Source organism: Xenopus laevis, chromosome 3L, assembly GCF_017654675.1.
Source record: "Xenopus laevis strain J_2021 chromosome 3L, Xenopus_laevis_v10.1, whole genome shotgun sequence".
NCBI classification, from domain to species: Eukaryota; Metazoa; Chordata; class Amphibia; order Anura; family Pipidae; genus Xenopus; species Xenopus laevis.
The window spans coordinates 105,992,897-106,015,355 of NC_054375.1; the positions used below are offsets into that span (position 1 = coordinate 105,992,897).

At 38.7% G+C, this 22,459-nt stretch overlaps 2 protein-coding genes across 5 annotated transcripts in view; one reads left to right on the top strand and one right to left on the bottom strand.

Moving 5' to 3' along the window:
- The window catches only part of ccpg1.L (cell cycle progression 1 L homeolog), a 28,573-nt gene extending 26,532 nt beyond the window's left edge, over positions 1–2,041 (top strand). For all 3 annotated transcript variants that reach the window (XM_018253057.2, XM_018253059.2, XM_018253058.2), the window contains one exon: positions 1,445–2,041. In XM_018253057.2, coding sequence (XP_018108546.1) covers positions 1,445–1,631 — 187 coding nt within the window. In that variant the 3' untranslated portion in view covers positions 1,632–2,041. The remainder of the gene's footprint in view (positions 1–1,444) is intronic.
- A 301-nt stretch (positions 2,042–2,342) lies between these two features.
- Positions 2,343–21,968, bottom strand: pigb.L (phosphatidylinositol glycan anchor biosynthesis class B L homeolog). Of its 2 annotated transcripts, none has more exons than XM_018253061.2 (12): positions 21,517–21,968; positions 19,234–19,369; positions 18,594–18,711; positions 17,530–17,634; positions 16,604–16,734; positions 16,377–16,517; positions 13,697–13,748; positions 11,357–11,568; positions 8,959–9,023; positions 6,057–6,267; positions 3,939–4,119; positions 2,343–2,624 (listed from the first exon to the last, which is right to left on the bottom strand). In XM_018253061.2, the coding sequence occupies exons 1-12, from the start codon at positions 21,641–21,643 to the stop codon at positions 2,505–2,507; spliced, it is 1,599 nt and encodes a 532-aa protein (XP_018108550.1). In that variant the 5' UTR covers positions 21,644–21,968; the 3' UTR covers positions 2,343–2,504. The 2 variants fall into 2 exon arrangements, with proteins under 2 accessions (XP_018108550.1, XP_018108551.1); XM_018253062.2 differs by lacking the exon at positions 21,517–21,968 and adding an exon at positions 20,119–20,272.
- Between the last annotated feature and the right edge of the window lie 491 nt (positions 21,969–22,459).

Genomic DNA, 22,459 nt, shown 5'->3' on the forward strand with positions numbered 1-22,459 from the left:
TATTAGATATTTTAGGGATTCATTTCACATTTGCATTTTGGAGGAAATGAGTACTGTGACTCTGAAAAGGAGCTTCCGCTCTAGAATAACGTGTGAAAAAATGTATATTTTAAAGTATCATCTTGTATTTTTTCTGTACCACTTTGATATAAAAGGATAGGCAGAAATAAAGTGTATTCCTATCTAATATGTGTATGGGAGAACATTTTAGGATAATGGCACAAAGGTCCACTCTGCATGTTTGACTCCTGATTGTTCTCCATTTTCCAGTACATGGGAGGCAAAAATCAATTCATTCCTATTTAACTTATCACTCAAAAATGCTCTAGAGTGATAATTGCCTGACCTGCAAGCTCTGGTGATTCAAATAAGAATAAATGAGGGGTGATCAAGCATTTAATGGCTGAAAACGCGAGGGTGACAAAACTTGCAGAATTTGTTTAAGCAGTTATAGTGTTTTTTTTAATGTAATTAAGGCAGATCTAAACACTGTGGCTTAACCACATTTTAGTCAGTTGCTCCTGGCCTATAAATCCCAGCATGTTCTAACACATTATAACATAGTATTAAAGCATTCTGGTATAGCAAGTTTGTATCTATAAATAAATAGTGCTCATGCTCAATAAAACATTTAGCTTGTCACACATCTGCAATTCTCTTTTTCTGCTGAGAGACAAGCCCTTCTCACACAAGACTGCGATATACTGTAAACTTTTGTATTTTGAGAAATGTAATTTTTTAATTATTTCTCAAATCCTATTGAGAAAAAAAAAAGATCTGCCTAGGACAACTCCCATTGACTTCTACATGAACTCACAAGCTTTTAGATGCCCTAGTTTTATATTTGAGTTTTTTGCGCTTTATAATTAGCAAACATTTGAATTTTTACAAATATAATTGGAATTTGTGAGGTTTTTATGCCAAAAAATTAGATTGTGGCAAAAAAATCTGAATTGAATGTTGTTAAATCATCCCCAAGTTGCATAGTGTTAATATTGACTGATAATTCTAACAACAGTATAAACATTAGGAAATGAACAAATACAAAGAAACAAAGCATAAATGGGGGGTTGCATAGTTCTATGGTAAACCCCTTATAAAGAATATCATATGACCTCGTTTATTCCTATATAAAGGGCCAGCTTTAGATTTATCAGTGTGAAATTAGCGCTTACTACAGAAAATCTCACCCACTTTCTTTTCATTCCTATGTAATTTTTAGAAGCATATTTATCAAACTGAACTATTTCACCCATTGATAAATACACATCTACACATCCCACGGGAATGAACAGAAAGTGGGTGAGTTTTTCTGTATTGAGCGCTAATTTCACACTTTGATAAATCTGCCCCTAAGTCTCAAAGGCAAACAATCTCTGTTGTGTCAGGAGGGAAGTCTGATTAAGTGTAGCCACACTTCACATTTTAATCATTTTATTTTTAGGAAACCTGAAAAGAATCCCCTACAAAAGGATCCTGAAGCCCAAAGATACCGAAAGCAAGTACAGAAGAACAGCCAGTATCGCTATAGAAGGGATGGTAAATGGCAAAAACACGGGCGCGCCAATGGGAGACACATGGCAAACTTGGAAATAGAACTGGGACAACTTCCCTTCGATCCCAAATATTAAAGACACTGAGGCAGATAGTAGGTCTAGATGATCTGAAATTGCTTATTGACCCCTGTAGATGATCCATTCAGTGTGCTCTTCTTGTCAGTCACATGCAGCTTCTCATAAAGGGCAAATCTATCCTATTTATAAGTAAGTGGTTCTACTTTGTATGTTTTCCTGCAGACATATGGTTTGGTGTGTAGGTTACACTGTACATTCCTGCGCTGCAAAGTTTCATTGGTTCATGTTTCAGGCCTGTGTTGCAGTTCTTTGAAATGACAAGTGCAGTGTGACCATGACAAGTTCCATTTCACTCATAGAATAAACTGTCCTAATTAGTTACATAAATTACACCCTTCTCATTTATTAAGGGTAGATAAACACCTTGAAAACGAATAGGATAGATGTTGTGTTGAACAGTGTATTTAGTTGCAGATGATTTCTCCTCGCTCCGCGCATGCAGCATAGGCACGACTCCATTTCATCACCGATCATCTCTGGACGCAAGAATAAATCTCTGTACAGATCTCAGCAAATGGTAACCTAGGCTAGCTAATAGTGAGGGTGGGCAAGTATCTGCGTTTGTTCTGTAATGCTTTCTCTTGCTTGCTCTCTTTGTGGCTTTCTGATGAACATGTTGTTGCATATCATAAGCCTGCAGGTTTTCTGCTAAACTCCTTGCACTTAATGTTTGTTGAAGAATAATAAAGAAACTAGTTAAAAAAAAAAAACTCTCAACATCTTTATTTAATAAAAGTTAGAAATATAAAATAAACATAGTACAATGGTTGGTTCTTCATGCATATATACATGATTGCTACAGGCTTCATAAAACAAATAAAAGCTGCAGCGAATGTATAAGGAATGTTGAGCGCTGGGACAGGAGGATTTTTATTGATCGCTCCTCTCGTACATATAAATATGGCTTCCTGTCCGACCCACTGGTACGTGAGTATGAAATACAGACCTTGTCTTCACATAGTTGTTATTTGTTAGGAATGAAAGAATTTCCTGTAGTAAAGGAACAGTATTTTCTTTAGGGTAAGATCTATTTATAACATTATTATCCTTTACTACAAATAGCACCAACATATTTCACAGCTATTATACATCAGTCCCAGCGAAGCTTACGGTCTGTTCTATATCACATTTATATACGCTGTGACCAACTTCACCAGGAGCCAATTAAATCGCGTGTATGTTAGCACTGAGGTGAACGTACAAACTGTTGCACATAGTTCCTTGGCTGGAATAAAACTATTGACCACTGAGAAGACACATTTTTGCAGTGCAATCGGGAATCTCGTAGCTTTACTCATAGCAAATCTTAATGTAAAGATGAAGTAGTCTCCACTAATATAATAGAGTCATTAGGGCTATGGCAATAATAACACGCAAGTGTCTTCTCCACCAGTTGTTTCATTCTCCGTTTCCCCAACTGCTTCCGATCCACTTGAATTGCAAATGTATGAATGAACCAATGCGGGTAGGGATTTCCCACTGAAATAAGCATTAAAGGAGAACTAAACCCCCGACAAAAGTCCATCAAACGAGCTTCCTCCCCACAGAGTCTTATTTCAATAAACAGTGTCTCTCATAGTAAGTAAAGCTATAGTAAATGAAGTGAACTAAAGCTCATCTCTACAAGCAGAAGTGTGGAGCTGGCGGGTGCTATCTTCGGAACGTCCTATTTGGCAACAAGGAGTTTGCTGGTGCAGTTGAAGATACTCCAGGATTACCTTCAATTGTGAATGCGCCAGCAAGCTCCGTGTAGCTGATCTGATCAGAAAAGAACAAGAGGATTCAGAAGATGGCACCTGCTAGCTCCGCTGCCCATTTCTGCTTGTAGAGGTCAGCTTTACTATGAGAGACATGGTTTATTAAAACTCTGTGGGGAGGGAGCAGAGAGGGGGCTCATTTGATGGATGGGGACCTTTGTCAGGGGGAGGGGGTTTAGTTCTCCTTTACGCATTGGCTTATTCCAGCATTACTTGTTTACATAAAAGACTAAAGGGGTTATGTAATATAAGGTACAACGTTTGCTACAGTCCTTATCACCTAAAGCAACCAATAAGCAGTGAGAATTGAAAACTTCTTTTTGACTACTATGGCTTACTGAACCTGGCCAACGTTGTGTCCTTTTATCACATAATGGGTTAATCTGCTAATTGAACTATGTTGGCTCAGGTGCAGGCACACGTGACGGATTTTGCCAAAGAAACGTTTGAGTTTTCATTCTCGTGCCAAAATCAGCCGCGGGGTGGAACATGGGAGATCTGAGCATTTAATAAACTGGAGACAGATTGGCGGGTTTCAGATACTCACCGGTTGCAGAACACTAAACATGATTAGGTGCGTTGGTAAAAGTGTCTTGTTATAAAACTCTGCGTTGAGCCAAGCTAATGGACTTGCATAAAAAACTTCTGCCTCATCAATATAAACATCACTCTCTGATAGGTCTGGAGGACATTCAAGAAAATTCATCTTTATAGGGCAGTGAACATGGCTAAAAAGGAAAAAGCAGCTTTAAGTCAGTCTTTAAGTGAGAAAGTCAGTCTGTGTTGCAATATCAGCAAGTAACCACCCTCCTTGCTCCCACGTTAAACTGGTAATAGTAAGAGAAATTTGGCAGCGCACGGTTTGCCTTTAAAAATAATTATTACAAAAAAATGAGGTGTTAGTACTATACTATTTATGAGCATTATAAGTAAGTATGTAGTGCATTTAACACCAGTGTGACTGAGTAGTAAGACCATTGTGCACTTACCCTTAGATCAGGAGCTCTAGTGGCAGAGGAGGGAGCTTTTAAACTCCAGCCAACAAACCTACACCTGTGAATAATGTCCTTCCTACACTATCTATTAGCATTTTAACTTTGTAGTGCATTTAAAAGTGCACCATGGTCTTATTACTCAGTCACATGTTTACTGGGGGACTTGATTTTAAATGCACTACAAAGTTAAAATGCTAAAAAAAAGAGTGTAGGAAGGACATTATTCACTGGTGTATGTTGTAAAATCTGCCAGCTTTGCCACTAGAGCTCCTGAGCTAAGGGTAAGTGCACAATGGTCTTATACTCAGTCACACTGGTTGATGGGGGACTTGATTTTAAATGCACTACAAATTTTTAATGCTCACAAAGCTTACATATTTTGGCCAAAGTGTGGTACTAACGCCTACTGGTACTAATTTTTTTGTAATAAATATTTTATACATATTTTATACATAGCACTGGCAAATTTTCTCTCTCTGTGTACAAATATTGTCTTTTTATTGTTTATAGCAGCTGGTCAACTGCAGAATGTGGTTTAGGCAGAGCGCTGGCACAATGGTGTTTAAAGCAGCTGGTCAACGCCACAGCGTGAGTTAGAGCTATTTCTGGCGATTTCTTTCTGTGTTTTGTGTATAATAGTGACTGCCGCACAGAAGAAAATATATAAAATATATGGGCCTTGCACTTGCTTGTCTATGTTCCACTATGGCTGCAGGTAAAGCTTGGTTGTTGCATTGCTGTGAGTGCAAGTATGTGAGTTCTGCTCTGGTGGGGGACCTGAGGCTGCTAAGTGCCCTTTAAAAGACAAATTAATTAAATAAATATGGCATAAATCATTAGAGAATAGGGCATACGGTGCTATGCACACATGATTGGGCTATGGTCAAAAACTGACAATTAGTATCTTCATGATCAAGCGCATTTTAGCAGCAGCCCTGTGGAAGTGCACAAACATGTCTCTGAAATGAGTAGTGAGCAGATACCTGCATATACCTTTCCATATTTAAGTGCAGGTGGCAGGTCAGAAAGAGTGACCCAATTAGACCCACAAAGCTCCAATCTGTATGATGTTGACAGTCCATATCCCTGATATGTGAGGGACCAATGAATTGAACTAATCAGTTGTGTGTGTATTTGATAGGTGTCCAGTCCTAAAGGGATAATATAGAATCCCCAGCTCTGTAAAACCACTGAAGGTGAAAATACAGCTGATTAAACATCTCTTAGCTCTGCACTACATGGCTGCACAGAAACCAGTGTGGGATTAGAGGCACAGAAATTTCAAGGGGTTGTATTGTCTAATGTAAATATTTGTTTTAAATGCGAACATTACAGTTATGGGATCTCGTATCCAGGAACAGATAGGCAGCAAGCTTTAAACTACAGAAAGACCATCTCCCACAAAACAAAACAATCCTACTGCGTTTATTTAATGGTTTTTAGCACTCGAAAGATATGGCAATCCAAATTTCGCAAAGATCCCTTATGCAGAAAACTACAGGTCCCAAGCATTCCAGATAACAGATCCTATACCTGTATTTGTAAATCAGATAGGTCTGTTTGCGGCTCTCTGCACTGCTGTTTCTGACTACTGAAGCAATGCAGCAGCTTTAGTTCCCAGCGAGAGTCGAGAAGTTGTGGGTTACAGAGCACATATTTAAGTCACTCACCTGTAAAAAGGAATGGAGTGGCACGGCATCAGAATAAAAAGAGATGACGCTGAGGAGTTCTCCATTTTGCAGAGCTTCTGAATTGCAGACATAATATCGAGTGCCCCCCGCTGATGGATTAATCCAGTGTACAAGGCAGGAAACAAGTTGGATAAGACCAAGAATCCCACAGCTGATTTCTTCCATCTCTTCAAGTTTGAGAATGAAAAGCCTATTGGGCAGATGAAATTGTTCAAAATATTGTAGTTTACACGGATTGTATCATCTATCAATCTATCTACAGTATCTATCAATCAGTAAAGTATTTCAAATTCATTAAGGAGTGATCAATCAGTAATTCAGTATTAATACAGGGTATGTATAAAGTATTCACCCCCTTTTAGGGCTGGTCACACATGGCGTTTTTAAAAACTCGTGGTCGAGCGTAAATACACCAATGAAACCACACGTATTATAATATGCGTTTTTCAGCCTGTTTTCTTTTCCCCGACATGCATTTCTGGTTTTTCTCGTTCCCCACAATTCCACTCAGAAGCATTTTAGTAAAGTTTTGCGAAAAATAGCCAAGTGGAAAACTATTTACATGCAGAATGTAGCCGTACGGCTTGTCAATACGCAACGTAATTACGTCACCGGCTTAATACGCCGTAAAAACGTATATGCGTCATTTATCTTGTGAGAATTTGAACACCATATTTAAAATACGCTGCTTGTTTATGTAAAGTGTCGTTTCAAACATGCAGATCCTATAGAGAGAGATTGATTTGGTTGTTTCTTGAAATATTGACGTTTCTGCTGAAAAATGCCAATACTAGCGTCCCGTGAATTTCAGCTTGCAAGTGCCGTGTGAGAATTGCCATAGTGGCTATTCCATTCGTTTCAGTGGTAGTGCATTCTATGCGTATTCATGCCCGACTGAGCTTTTTTAAAAGCGCATCATAAAAACACCACGCCTGGCCTTGCCCATATTGTCATTCAACTACAGCAGAATTTTTCCCACCACCGACAGAAATCGATTCTTTAATGGCAAAGTGACAATAGATCCCTGTAAACTGCAAAGTAATTTCAATATGTTTCAATGAAAACAGATATGGGACAAAGAGTAGGGCTGCAGCTTTATTCAAATTGATAGTAAAATGTCAGATAAAATGTGTTCATTTCATAGTGATAAACATAAATCTATTTCTTGTCCAGCTTCTAGCTCCCGCTGTAACTGCCAAGAGCCTAGCAATATTTTCCTTATTTAGACTGAAGCTACAGACATATTTCTTTTTACTTCCCTCCTTAAAGGAGAAGTAAACTCCTTATTTAAAAAACCATACCCTACATAGACCCTCCCCCCCCTCCCCAGCCTAGCTGCTACCCCGGGCAAATGGCCCTAACATTTTACTTACCCCTTGGTGCAGATTCACGGCATTGGAGTTCACGGGTGCCATCTTCTTCTTCAGTCTTCATCGGGTCTTCTTCTGACGCTTCTGCAATTTTCGTGACTTTCGGTGCCAGTGGCGGAACTTCCGGGGGAGCAGGCCCGCAGCCCCTCAGGGCCCCCCGGCAGCTCCGCACGCCGCTGAAATCACCCCTGCAGCGCGCCGTACGGAGGGGGCGGGGCCCAGCTGCGCTTCGCGCACCAGGGCCCGTCCCCCTCTAGGAACGCTGCTGTTCGGTGCATGTACAGATGTCAAAAACCCGAAGACTGCTCCAATGATCATGCGCCGGTACAGAACTTGCTTCCCGATGAAGACTGGAGAGAAGAAGATGGCGCCTGTGAACTCCAATTCTGTGAATCTGCACAGAGGGGTAAGTAAAAAGTTAGGGGCATTTGCCCGGGGTAGCGGCTAGGCTGGGGAGGGGGTCTATGTAGGGTAGGGTTTTTTTTAATAAGGGATTTACGTCTCCTTTAAAGCTGCGACAAAGAAAACATTTTTATATAGGATGGGTGGGTTCTCTCATGCTGCTAATGAAGAGCCACAAAGACTGCTCCGACCAGGTAAGTAACACCTGTGCAGCCGTATTTATAACCCCTGCTGCTGACTCATCCTGAACCAAAATTCCCCCAATCAGCTTCCAGCACAATGAATAATGTTTTTAACCCCAGCTCGCCCTCCCATGTGTAGTCGATGCCAATGCTATGGCCCCCAGCTGATTGCATAAGAACACAGCCCTTTAACATGGCACAACTAAATCATCACTGGTCCACTCAGCTCTTCCAAAATCACATCATTAGATCCATGGAGGCAATGAGTATCAAGTGACCAATGTATAAACACGTGTATCTGGCAGGTCCAACTTCAGCTGCATAGGTGCATATACTCCACACTATATATGAAGGGGGTATGTACTTTTGCAATCAAAACTCCAATCACTTTACAGAAGTCTGTTTTCACTTTGGCATGCAAGCCTTCTGTTGATCAATGCTAGAAAATGAAATTAAATCCTCTGTAATGACATATTCTCTGACAATAAAAGGGGGTGAATACTTTTCGCAGGTACTGTATTGTATACGTATTCCGTTTTCATACTTTCATGCAGGTACATGATAGAATATAATCCCTTGTATGTAACCAAGAATACGAATTCTGCCCCGGCTTAGTAACACAAAGCAACCAATAAGAGATTTGCTTTTTAACAGTAAATGCTACCTTCTGATTGGTTGTTGTGTGTAAACTGCATCTGGGCAAAATTTTATAACCCCCAAACTATGTTAAATATGAGCGGAATTTATAGGTAAAACCCACACAAAGCACTATAGGTATGTTATATTTAGTGCAAACTTGAAAATCTGGTTTGAAAGCACAATATACATTTCCAACCACAGGGTAATAGATACAAACAAAACAGCATTTAGGAAAGAACTTGCTCAATTTAGGGAGTTGTATAGAGAATAAGAAAGAGTTGTTCTCACCACAGAACACCATGCAGACTGGCAGTACAGGGTATAGGAATCGAAACTCTTTATGGCTTAGTGCACTAGAGAGAGAGTAAAAACAAAAGTGTTATCACTATTCACCGATTAGAACTTGACCCATCCTCTATTACTATTTATTTGTCATTCATTATAAGAGTCAGGTATAATCATCGCTACATTTGCTGCAGCTTTGGCTTCAGTCCCAATGGAAAGGAAGATAATTGGCTCTGTATGATCAGATGGAGATGCCTTAATTTGTCGAGAATTCCCTAGTTTATTTCACAGCTTTAGCACTGACTATGCATCTTTGTGTCTCAGGCTGGCCAGCCATAAAGTATTCCTATCATCTCCTTTATCCCCCTACTGTGTCATAAGCCCCTTACAATAAGGCAGGGGCATGTCCTTCCAAGTCAGGGGAATGGAAAGCTGAGCAGAGCCGTTGGGCTAGTGTAACATAAAACATGTTTGCCACTGCTGTTTTATAATGCTCTAAATTGTCTAAACATAGGCAGATCTGTTACCTCATGTCACTGCACACACACACCAGATGTTGGCCTGAAAACTTTCAATAGCATGTTTTTTTTGGGGCTGAAATCTACCAGGTGCACACAGTAACCTGCATATTCATTACAGAACTGGACAGCCTTAAAAGGGTAGTTCACCCGTAATATATAATAGCGTGGCAGATTCTGAGAAACTGTTCAATTGCTCTTTATTATTATTTTTTGTCAGATTGTGTTACATGGTGGGGAGTGGACAATAGTAAAAGAGTGAATCAAGCATCATGAGAAGCACTAACAGCTGTTTTCATATAGAAGAAGTGGAATATTTAGCAGCAATCAGATGTAGGGAAATTAGCGGTGAGGAAGAGGGAGATGATGGTCTGACAATGTATTTCAGAAAGACAAAGTGGTCACAGAGGGAATAAACCAGCATGTAAAGAGTTGATCAGTTTATAGATCTGAAAGGGAAGTAGAGTAGACTTAGGCAGAGTAGGCAGAAAAGTTGCCACTAATATTTTGCATTAGTTAAGTGAGATCGGAAGAAAACCTGTTCTTTCATTTTTACACAGAGGGCATGTGATCTTAGGAGAAGAGCTAACTTCTAGAGCAAGATGAAGAAAAGAAGCAGAAAATGACAGCACCTTGGTCTGCAAAGAGCCAATCAGAAATCACACACCTTCAAACAAACTCCTCCTTCTCTAAAAGAAACCATTGTAAAAATAAAAACTTGGTAAATAGATAGGCTGTGTAAAATAAGAAAAATTTTCAATATAGTTAGCCAAAAATGTCATCTCTAAAGGCTAACATAATAGCCAGAACCCAACTTCCTACTCTACATCTCTCTAACCCAGTGATCCCCAACCAGTAGCACGTGAGTAACATGTTGCTCTCCAACCCCTTGGATGTTGCTCCCAGTGACCTCAAAGCAGGTGCTTATTTTTGAATTCCAGGCTTGAGGCAAGTTTTGGTTGTATAAAAACGAGGCGTACTGCCAAACAGAGCCTCAATTTGGTTGACAATCCACATAGGGGCTACTAAATGGCCAATAACAACCCTTATTTGGCATGCCAGGAAATTTTTGATGCTAGTGTTGCTCCCCAACTCATTTTACTTCTGAATGTTGCTCACAGATTCTAAAGGTTGGTGATCCCTGCTCTAACTTATTACCAGTCAGTAACCAATCAGTGACTTGGTTATATTAGTCATAACTGTTGCTTTTGAATCTGGCCTGTGTGAAAAGGATCACAAAACAGTTATGTACAACGTGGCTGTACACCGATTGGTTACTGACTGCTAACAGGTTAGAGAACTGCAAAGTAGGAAGTTCTGGCTATTATGTTAGCCTTTATCAATGACATTTTGGGCTAACTTACTATATCGAAAACTTTTCTTATTTTGCACAGCCTCTTTACCCAGTTTATATTATAACAATGAATGGTTTGAAGGTGTGCGATTTCTGATTGGCTCTTTGTGAGGGGAGGGGCAGTAATATTGTGTGTGCATATTAATATAGGCAATGTAACCAACTTTTTGACTAAATTGGAAAGTTTCCCTTTTTCCCCTCGTCCTCTTTCTCTTACCTCGGGTCATGGTTTCTCTAAATCTTTACACAACCCCTGTACTTTTACATCTTCACGTCATTTACACTCCAGCCCCTCTGTTTCTTTTGTCGGATTCTTATCTGTGAATGGGCTTCTCTCTATGTGGCAAGTGTCTTGTTATAAATAAGCAGATTTTAAGTTTTTATAGACATTTATCAATTCCAGGGTTTTTGTTTGTTGATTTCTTTCTTAATAATAAGATATTTACAAATGTAAATTGACATGAAGTAATTGCTTAGTATAAACATCATAAAACAAGAGACCATAATCCATTAACACGAAGTTTCTTACCTATATATTAAAACTGTCCAAGCTACAGCTACCAAAAGAATCTGGTATTTTTTGGGGGTCACCATACAGCCATGAATAAAGAAGGGTAAGTGGGTGCACAGGATGACAGGAACTCCTTGGGTGATATACCAGTGCCACGGATGAGACCCATAAAAAGATCCCAAATCCTGGAGCACATTAAACTTCAGAAAGTTCCACTGAACAAAGGTCCACTAGAAGAATGGTACACAGAAACAATGACATTGTTTTAATCCAAAGCAACAGTCTATACACTAAATCCAGAAATAAAATATTTTTTAAATCACATTTTGAGGATTTTCAGAACTGTTTTGTTTTTGGAAAAATTAGAGTTGAAAAATAGCATTGAGTACAAGTATTCTGAAATGTGTGCAGCCCCCACATAAGTTCTTATTATGTGAGTTGCTCCGGCAGCCCTTCCCTCCACCCACGGTGCATCTACATGAAAGACTACATACCACTATGTACTTGATGATGACATTTCTGTGCATATATACATTGCTTTTTAATACAAGGCATGGAAGAGAAACCCAAACCCTTGTAATTACTTTGCCCCATGTGTTTGTTTCATTATAAACTTTTGTATGTGCAATGTTAATACAAACTGTGTGTGCTATAGAAGCAACCAGAGATGCAGGATTTGATCCGGAATCTGGACAAATCCTAGCATTTTTTTTATTCAAGGCTTCAGATTAGATATGTCTTAACTTAACTTTTAGGATTCAGCCAAACCAAACCCCTTAAAGTTATAAGACTAAAGCATGCTGGATAAAAAAAAAGGATGGATTCGGTGCATCTATAGAACACAAGGATAATTTGGCCCTCCAAATGTTTAAATCTCTACAAAATTGTTTTGCTTCTGAGACAAAACAAAACATGACTAATATTTGCATTGTGATTTGCAGGCAAAGAGATATTCACCAGGCTCCCAGAAGGGTACGAAGGACTACTCTAACAGTAGTTGTGATCTATTTGGATTTTGCCAAAGCATTTTGATACAGTGCCCCACAAACGACTGCTTTCTAAACTAAGGTCTGTTGGGCTTAATGGATCGGGTACAGAGGGTGGTTGTTAATGGTACATTCTCTACTTGGAGTAAGGTTCTTAGTGGGGTCCCCCAGGGCTCGGTATTGGGTCCACTTTTGTTTAACTTGTTTATTAATGACTTAAGGTGGCCATACACGGGCAGATAAAGCTGCCGATATCGGTCATTTGGACCGACTTGACAGCTTATCTGCCCGTGTATGGGGGCTTCCGACGGGTCTTCCCGATCGATATCTGGCCACGATATTGATCGGGAAGGTTGGATTTTTACCTGACCGACTCGTCGGAGCCGCTTGGCGCATCGTAATTCGATCGTTCGGCCATACGGCCGAACGTTCGAATTACCCCTGATATAGCCATGCAGTTTAGTGGCATATCGGGGAAAGATCCGCTCGTTTGGTGATGTCGTTTAGGGGTATTGTAAGTAATTATCAGTGTTTGCAGATGACACAAAATTAAGAAGAGGCGCTTAAGGTGTAATGGGATAACTATGTATAAATATATAAGGAGATCATATAATAATCTCTCTAATGCTTTATTCACCAGTAGGTCTTTCCAGCTGACACAAGGTCACCCATTCCGATTAGAAGAAAAGAGGTTACGGCTAAATATTCTCTGGATCAACTAGCAGTTAAGCAGATTAAAAAAAAAACTAAAAAAGGTTGAACTTGATGGACGTGTGTCTTTTTTCAACCATACTTACTATGTTACTATGTTAATATTGACCACATATGAGCCCGACTTGCACAGTATCTGACGGATTGGCCCTGGACCAAACAGACACATAATGCACAATGAGACACATACATGGTTGCTGCTCTATTGTTCCTTAATTGGGGCTAACCTCCCCAATGACTGTTACACCAATGCAACATCTCTTCTCTTTTTTCCCTCTGACCTGCAGAAATTTTCTGACAGGGACAATAATCCTTAATCTGCTAGGATAATAGTTCTGATGGACAGAGTGAATGGCCATACATGCCCAGATAAACTGGCAGTACGGTCAAAATTGGCCAAACTGGTTGACCAAATCTGCACACAAAGGGTGAGTTTACGTGTGCAACACATCAATGCAATATGGAGTAAAATATCTTACATTTTATCTGATTTTAAGAAACCATTTAAAAGCACAAAAAATAAAGTCTGAATATTTTGGCCTGCATGTTATTTATCATCATGTGCAATTAAAAAAGTTAAATTATTTGTTTTTTTATATGTTATATCTATGAGGGTTTTCGATAATGAACCATTACATTTATGAAGTCGAAGGTGACATACCTTTCCAAAAAATATTCTGTCAACTATTAATGATGTAGCAAGAGTTAAAATCCTGCAAAATATAAGAATATGCAATTAATCACTGTCTGTAATTATAAGCAGTAAATGTTCTAATGATATTAAAAAAAAATTAGTTACGTGAACTCTTTGTTCAGTCATGTAGATTATTTTGGTTTTTGCACTTTTTTGTCTGTTGTGTTAATACCAGAACATCTGTTTTTTTATTATTTCTTAATTAGATTACCTTTAATTACCATTAAACAGCCTGCTCCTTCTTCCCCTTTGTTGTGAAAGTTCTTTGTTACCAATAAACAGGAGCCCATTATGCTGGGGGATTATCTGCGCACTGGTACAGATTCTGGCATCAGACTTCACGGCATCCATCTTTCGGGTCCTCGCTAAACTGCTGACTGGGAGATCGGTATGTCAGCACATGCACAGTTGGAGCAGTTTACCCGGGTTTGGACAACTGCACATGCACAGAATTGGATGGAAATTGCACCAGAAGAAGACACGAAGACCTGGAAGATGGCTCCAGTGAAATCCGATGCCAGAATCTGGGCAAGTATAAAGTATGGGGCATATGCTCAGGGGGCAGTTAGGTTGGGGGGGAGGGGGTACGGGTATTTTTCTACAGGGTTGAATTCTCCTTCAAGGGGACTCTCTCACTCTTATTTAAACTACTGCTATCCCAAAACTCTCATACCTCCCTAAAATATATGGCAGACTGTGGGACAAACGATTTCACAAAACGAAAGGAAACTAATATGGGGCTCTATATCTAGGATCTCTCTCAATCCGGCTATACAAGAATGGGCCTATAAAGTAATGACATGATGGTATATCACTCCTGAAAGAAAGCACAAAATAAATCCCTCCAAAGTGCTTCTGGGGTTGTGCGGATGTGGGAATTTTTTACATACTTGGTGGACATGCCCAGTTGCAACTCCATATTGGGAAGACATTTTCAGAATAATATATAGATTATTTTAGAAGTCCATATAGAAAGATATCTGTCGAGCCTTGCCAGCTCTTCCCACTAAAGAGTTAAATAAACCACAGAACAAACTATTGTCCCATATTTTAGCAGTGGCCAGAGTTAATTTAGTAAAACAATGGTTACAAAAAATCTATCACAACCCATGAGCTAGAAGGGAGAATAAGCACGATGCAAAATATATTGTATTTAACAGCTTTATTAACCGACCAGATGAATAATCATAATGAAATATGGTCCCCATGGAACACCTTCTGCAAATCCAAATCCAAAGTGTTGATGCGTTTAAAACATAAAGGAAATGTACCGGTAGATTCTTCCACCTTTTTCTTGAATTCAATATACTAACATTTCCCATCTCCAAATTATAATGTTAATGTTAAAATTTCAGTTGTCTTCTTACTAAGATGCTATTAGAACAGGATTGTGCAATGGACGACTGTACCTGTTCTTGTGGAAAATGCATAAATAAAAGAGAATTAAAAAACTAAATCAATTTGTAACCTGATATAGGAGGAGGAATAAATCACCCTACTGGGTTTTAAAGTGATATTAGAAGTCACATTGGAGTTCTGTGACTTGCTTGAAGTTCTCAGCTTGTGGTCTTGATTCCTCTTTAGTACCAATAAAAGCAAAACTGGCACAGGGATAATACAGTTTCTGTAGTTGGAAGCACTGCAAGCATACTGCAGCTTTTTACTAGAACATATTATAAAAAGAGGCCCATTTATCAAAGGTCAAATTTCAAATTCATGTGAATTTTTTAAATTCGAATATATTCAGAATTCGACTGGGAGGCTATTTAAGAAAAAAATTAAATGTCTAATATTTGATCAAATGGTTCTGACCCAAAAATCGGAATCGTATTCGATACGTACAAATCGGGTTTTTCTCCCGAAAAAAAAAAAACCTTGAATCAAGAAGGCTATTAACATATCCAAATGGCTCAACGGACATCTGCCATTGACTTGTACATGAATTTGGCAGGTTTTAGGTGGTGAATAGTCATATTAGGACTGTTTCCATGGTCAAGGCGTGATAAATCTCACATTCTAATTTACATTCAAATAGGGGGATTTAAATTCGAAATGTGTGAATTTTTAAACTGGAAAATTCGAATTAACTATTCGATCCTTGACAAATATGCCCCAAAATGTAAAGATACATTACTGTGAGCTGGGACCTAGACAACTGAAGAGCTTTAACTCTCTTTATGAGCAGTACTGATGTCTTACCCTTATTAAAAAGATCCCTGAACTTTTTACTACTAAACAATGTAATTTATGCACTGAACAAATCATTCCAGTGGAAAATAAATGTCTGAATCGTTCCTCCATGCTAGCGATTAGCATCGGGATTAAATATTTGCATAGGTGTTGGTACTCAGTGCTGCTGCGCTTTGCCAAGTAATGATAAACGCAGAAAATAGGAACAATAGGAAACAATAAACCAGAATGGCGTCAGCAAATTAAAAGTGCCCAATGGGATTTTTTTTTTTAATTGGCTGGCTACTGGTCAATTACAAGTTTTTTACAACAATAATTTCTAAGTTATTTGTAACAGAATTTTATATAAGCATGTAAGAAGAATATATATATATATATATATATATATATATAGATAGATAGATAGATATATATAAATAAATATAGTAATGTGAATATAATTTAAGAATATTCTTACCCAATAGGCAAATACTGATGTACAACCAGGTCTGCTTTCTTCTTTTCTTTTGCAAAGTGGTAAAAAAGTAGAGGAATCCAAAGAATAAGTGCAGTTGGCCGAATAAGGAATGCCAGGGCTACACAGATTAGATATTTGGTGCTGAAGGACAAGAAGAAGAAGAAGAGTATTTGTATTTACACGATAACTACACACAACTCTTCCAACACGTAAGTCAGTTTCCTCACCTACTCTTTGTACTTGAACCTTCCAGAGGATAATAATATAGAGCAAAAGTGCTGAGAACGGCTTCCATTGTGTTGGTTAGAGTTCTTGTAGAGCAGTACCATGTAAACCAAGAGCAAAGCTGGCAGAAGTACTGAACATAAGATAATCATTATTAATATTAAAAAATATGCATCTCAATAAAAATTTTTATTTTGCAGTCTTAATGTTGAAATTGTCAAAATAAAATAAATGTAATGGTACAGCCCAGAGTAGAAGATAGAGCATTTTATTAATTACATGGTTTTATTAAATTACTGCTTTATACTTTATAGAGTGCTACGCAATATGTTGGTGCTATATAAATACATGTTAATAATAATAATAATATACTGTAGGAAGACATGTGCTGCATACAGGGGAAACGTGGAGACACCGTCTAAAGCAAGAGGATCCATTTTTACCAACAGCTTTAGAATCCCTGCATTATAGCTTGCTTTACAATGGGGATGGAAATTATTCAGAGTGCCCAAAATAGAGCCATCAGAGGCCCATTAAACTGGTCAACAACTGAATAGTTGAAGACCATGTGTTCTAGTAATTCTAATAGCAATATGGGTCATTCTGACACTAGAGGCTGCAGAGCAAGGATTTAAATAACCCCCAGTTACCTCTCCTTCTCTGGAGCCACACAGGGTGGTTAGGTGTAATTTGCTAGTACAGGGAGCTACTGTGCTTTCCTAGCTTTAAAAAAAGGAGAACCCCCTTTTACAAAGCACAACCCATCGATCCTTGGTTAGCTCCTTGTGGCCAACTCTATAATATTATTCAAACCCCTTTCACAAGTAAGTTTTAAATATATACTAAATATTTTTTTTTCTTTCATATTAAGTCAAAATAAAATTTCTATTCTATTTTATTTGGCAATTTAATAGGTGGGTACACTTACCACCCACTTTGCCAATTCTGTATTCTCCAAGTGCCTTACAAGACTATACAGCCTTACATCTGCAATGCCTGAAAGCACCGCCTGGGCCAGTCTAGGAATCCAGATCTGTAGAGAAAAAGTTTTATCAATCTAGATTTCATCTATGCCAAGATTTTCTAAAAGGTTTACGTTTCCAACATTACCGTAAAGAATTTCTGAATAAACATAGAAAATATTAAAAAACAAATGAGGAGCTACCTGTTATCCAGAATGCCCAGTTTTCCAGATAACGGATCTTTCCATAAGTCTACTAGAAAATCATTTAAACAATAAGTAAACCCAATATGCTGGTTTTGCCTTCAGAGAAGATTAATTATACAAGGTACTGTTTTATTATTAAAAATAAAAAGTAAATAGTTTTTTTTTTAAAATGTGGATAATTTAATTATAATGGGAGACGATCTTCCAGTAATTTGGAGCTTTTTGGGTAACTGGGTTTCTGGATAACTGATCCCATACCTGTACAACTAAGATATCCATTACAATAGAAACTCTAGAAACATAAACTGTAGAAGAAAGGAAGTCAACTATTAACATTTTAACCACCACCTCTGCTGAACATCTGAATTATGGACCCCAACTCTTACGTACTTGACCACAATGGAGCCTGCCTTGGATTTTTCAAAAGGATATGATTCTATAATGGTTTGTGAGCCGTACAGTCGGAACTCTAAAGCACTGCACATGCCCCATACAAAGGATAAGGGTGGGGTTAATTTTGCTGGACGGTGAAGTCAGCCCATATGTAGAAAGCTAGAGTCCTCTTGCCTGCAGACAGATTAATGGGAAGTACATTAAGAATACATTATGAATGGTGGAATTTCAAATGGGAATTTTTGGGTTACCATTTGCTTGAAATAACTAGGGGAATAACGCTTGTGTCGGAGCACCTGCTTTTAATATATTTTGTAGCCTGCATGTATCTTTTATTATCTCTGCTGATAACTGCACATGTATAGTCACACCAACAGAGATACTTTACAGCATACCTGTATCATAGAATTACTGAAATGGACTTTACTCACCAGAAACCAGACATGATCCTTGCCAAGCAGATATAAAGCTTTATATATAACTGCAAACATCAGAGGGTAGAAAAACCCTCTTAAACCTTCAGTCCACTCCCAAGTTAGATACCCATAATTACTACTGTTAAGGTCAACCATTCCATTGCCAGATGTGAAGAAAGTCTAGAACAGGAGTGACCATACTTTACTAATGTGGGATCTACTTTTAGTGATGTTGTCCCATTATGATCTACATCCATAAAAGCATTATCAGCATTTTGTTCCATGGAAAATATTATTAATATATTATATTGATTAATGGAAAAAGTTATATTGCTATATTTAAGAAACAACTTTTTCTTATGTAGCCTTAACAGAATAAATATCTGAATAAAACAGGAGGGTGATGTAGTCACGCTGTTTGTTGACTGTGTCTTGAGATCTACTGATTATCAGCTAAAGGTCTACTGGTAGATCACAATGTACCTTTTAGGCATCCCTGATCTAGAACCTTTGTTTAGTATTTCTATATTGCATGCTACATCTGTGGAGAATATACAATACAGAAAATGCAACTGCTGAGAACAAAGTGAGGGGACACATGGAAAGAAGCAGTTGTAGATAAAAAAAAAGACATGAAATATAAAATGAAGGATATTTAAAGGTCATGTTGTGTGCGACTTCAAGAGATTGCCAGTATTCATCTGGAACAAAGCTTGTCTGGACCATCACGCAGTTAAATAGCCGGAAACCAACTGCTGCCAAGACCAGGTAAGTACTTTCTCCTAAGAGACCTGAGAAAACAAAATATGATGAATCAGTCATAACTGTCCTTAAAGTACAACAAAAGTTCTGAATACACATTTGCCACATTTGGTTAATCTTGCACGGGAAGAGTGCTACATAGTTAGCAGGAATCAGTGAATTAAAATATAACATATTTGCAAATACTGTAGTTTCATTTTAATTTACAAACGTTACAAATACAAATGTTTTGCAGACTGAGAGAAACAGCCAGTGGCACAGGCAACATTGTATGTGTAGATGGAAGAATGGATTCAGTTAAATATCAGCTCATTCTAAATTCTAATGTGAAAGAGTAAATCGAGAAGCTGAAAAGGGGAAATGGTTCCTGTAACAAGACAATAATTGTAATTATACTTCCAAAGTCACCATGGGCTAACTAAAGAAATGTAAATTTGTAGGTTTTGGAAAGGCCCTCACAGTCCCCTGACAAACGAAATACATATGGGAGATTTGAGGGGAGATAGTTAACATGCAATCTGCCTTAGAAGTTCTGGGAATTAGAAGTGATCTGCAAGGAAGAGTCAGCAAAAATCCCTACAATGGGAACTGAGACTCTGGAAAGTTACTGGATATAAAAGTTTACACACTGTGACCTGGGCCAAATGGGGTGTTGCTAAATGCTGAGTTACTAGGGTGCCCAAACGTTTGCACATGCCACAATTACTATTAAATAGTAGCTTAGAATTGACCATTCTATAAAATACTATTGGAAATGGTAAATGAGGAGATTAGTTACCTTCAGCAAATCTCCTCTCCCGCAGGCGACTAATCTCCACCAAATGCTTTCCCACTGTGATAAAGTGAATTGCTGGTGATAAAATATATGCATCGCTTTGGCATTCTGAAGTTGCCCAAAGTCACATAGTGGGGGTGACTAATTTCCTTTCCTTCTTTACCATTCTAAAAAACATCCATATTTCTAAGTTAGCTGGGCTACTACTAGGTAAGCACATTGGGGATCATTTAGTTAGTAAATCAGCTAGTCCCACCAGAGAATATACAACAGAAATGGGTTCTATTACAGTAATTAACTTTTTCCTCATGAGGCAACTTCGGAAAACAAAGAGCTCTGATTGCCATCCCGCTGGCGTTTTAGATTCTAGCCGACGGGAGGGCTTTTCGGGGAGATTAGTCGCCCGAAGAAGAGGCAGTTTGTCACTGGGCATTTAAATCTCCCCGAATCTTAGCATGTGTCACCACCCTTAAGGGAACTAAAGTCTAAAACAGAATAATGCCAGAAATGCTGTATTTTATATACTAAACATAAACTTACTGCACCAGAAGCCTAATTAAACAAATGATTTATGCCTGGGTCGGACTGAGGGGCTTGGGGCCCACCAGGGCTATTGCCCCAGGGCCCCGCTGCCGCTCCGGCGTGCTTTATTGGGCTAGTATATTGGAGATAGGTTTCTTTTTCATTAAAGTAAAAATGGGATTTTATTTTTTTGCCTTTACATCCCCTTTAACAATATGCACAATATACAAAGAATTGCATGAACTCAAGTGGTCGTTGTGGACATTGGTCTCATGCATTAAAGGGGTTGTTCACCTTTGAGTTAACTTTAAGCATGATATAGAGAGTGATATTCTGAGACAATCTGCAATTGGTCTTCATTTTTATTTTTTAGTTATTTAGGTCTCCAGATTGCTATTTAAACAATCTGATTGCTAGGGTCCAAATTACCTTAGCAACCATGCACTGATTTGATTAAGAGAGTGGAATATGAATAGGAGAGGCCTGAATAGAAACACAAACAATAAAAAGTGGCACTAACAATACATCTGTAACTTTACTGGGCAATTGTTTTTAGAAGGGATCAGTGACCCCCCCCCCCCCAAGAGTCAAAAGACAAATAATAAAAAATGAATAATGAAGACCAATTGAAAAGTTTTGCAGAACTGATCATTCTATAACATACTAAAGGTTCGCTGACAGGTGACCCACCCCTATAATAATGATCAATCTGGTCTCTTGATAACAAAAATATGAAATATTGTATATAGTTAACAACGTCTTCAATTGGTCTTAATTTTTTATAGTCTTTAAAATGTTTTGTATATATATATATAGCAAGTCCATTGAGTGACCTGAGACACAGAGACAGTGAGTGAGAAGCGAGTGCATACAAGTTACCTGCTCCGGGACAAGCGCTAGCTGCTTCCTTGCTGTACAGCCTGGACTTTCTCTTCCTCAGCTTCACGGCTCCCTGTGTGTCCTGCCGAGGGTAAGGCCAGATGGCCCTGTTCCTTACCTTCTCCATTGACAACAATGCACCTTGCACATCCCATGTGACACGAGGCTCTAATTCATTTCCTTGTTTTGGTTGTGACGCGCCAGCACCCCTTGTCTTGCTGCTGCTTGGACTGCTCCACCGCTGACCGCCGCGGAACACTGCACGTTTCGTTTTTAATATCAAAAGGGGGAGAGCGCGGGACTAATTTGTAACTGGCGCTTAGATCATAGAGCGAATGTGACATGACAATTATACGCATGACGCCATCAAACCGCCACCTTTGTATGTATAAAAAAAATGTAAATGCCAATTATAGGCGTCAACCCATCAGCAGACAGCGCTTTGACAGCAATTACTTTGGACCTCATGAGAACCCGTAGCTGGCTCTAACCTGTTCTATAGCTTGGTATGTGTTTGTGTCATAGTGTTGCTTGTAGGAGTGCTGAAAGTAAGGTTGCCACCTTTTCTGGAAAAAAAAATACCATCCTTCCTATATATTTATCTATTTTTCCCTATTAATAACATTTGGATCAGCTATCATTTTTAGCGGCCAGGTGGCAACCCCAGCTGTAAGTCACCTCCATGGCAATGCTATGTCACAGCAGCAGCAGTCTCGGTAACCGGCACTCGCTTGGCACAACAAATTTGTTTTGGCTAATGCCTGTATAACCCGCACATGGTTACATTTAGGGATGCACCAAATCCAGGATTCAGCCTTTTTCAGCAAGATTCGGATTTCTCTGAATCCTTCTGCCCGCTGAACCAAATTCGGATCCTAATTTGCATATGCAAATTAGGGACAGGGAGGGAAATTGCGTGACTTTTTGTCACAAAACAAGGAAG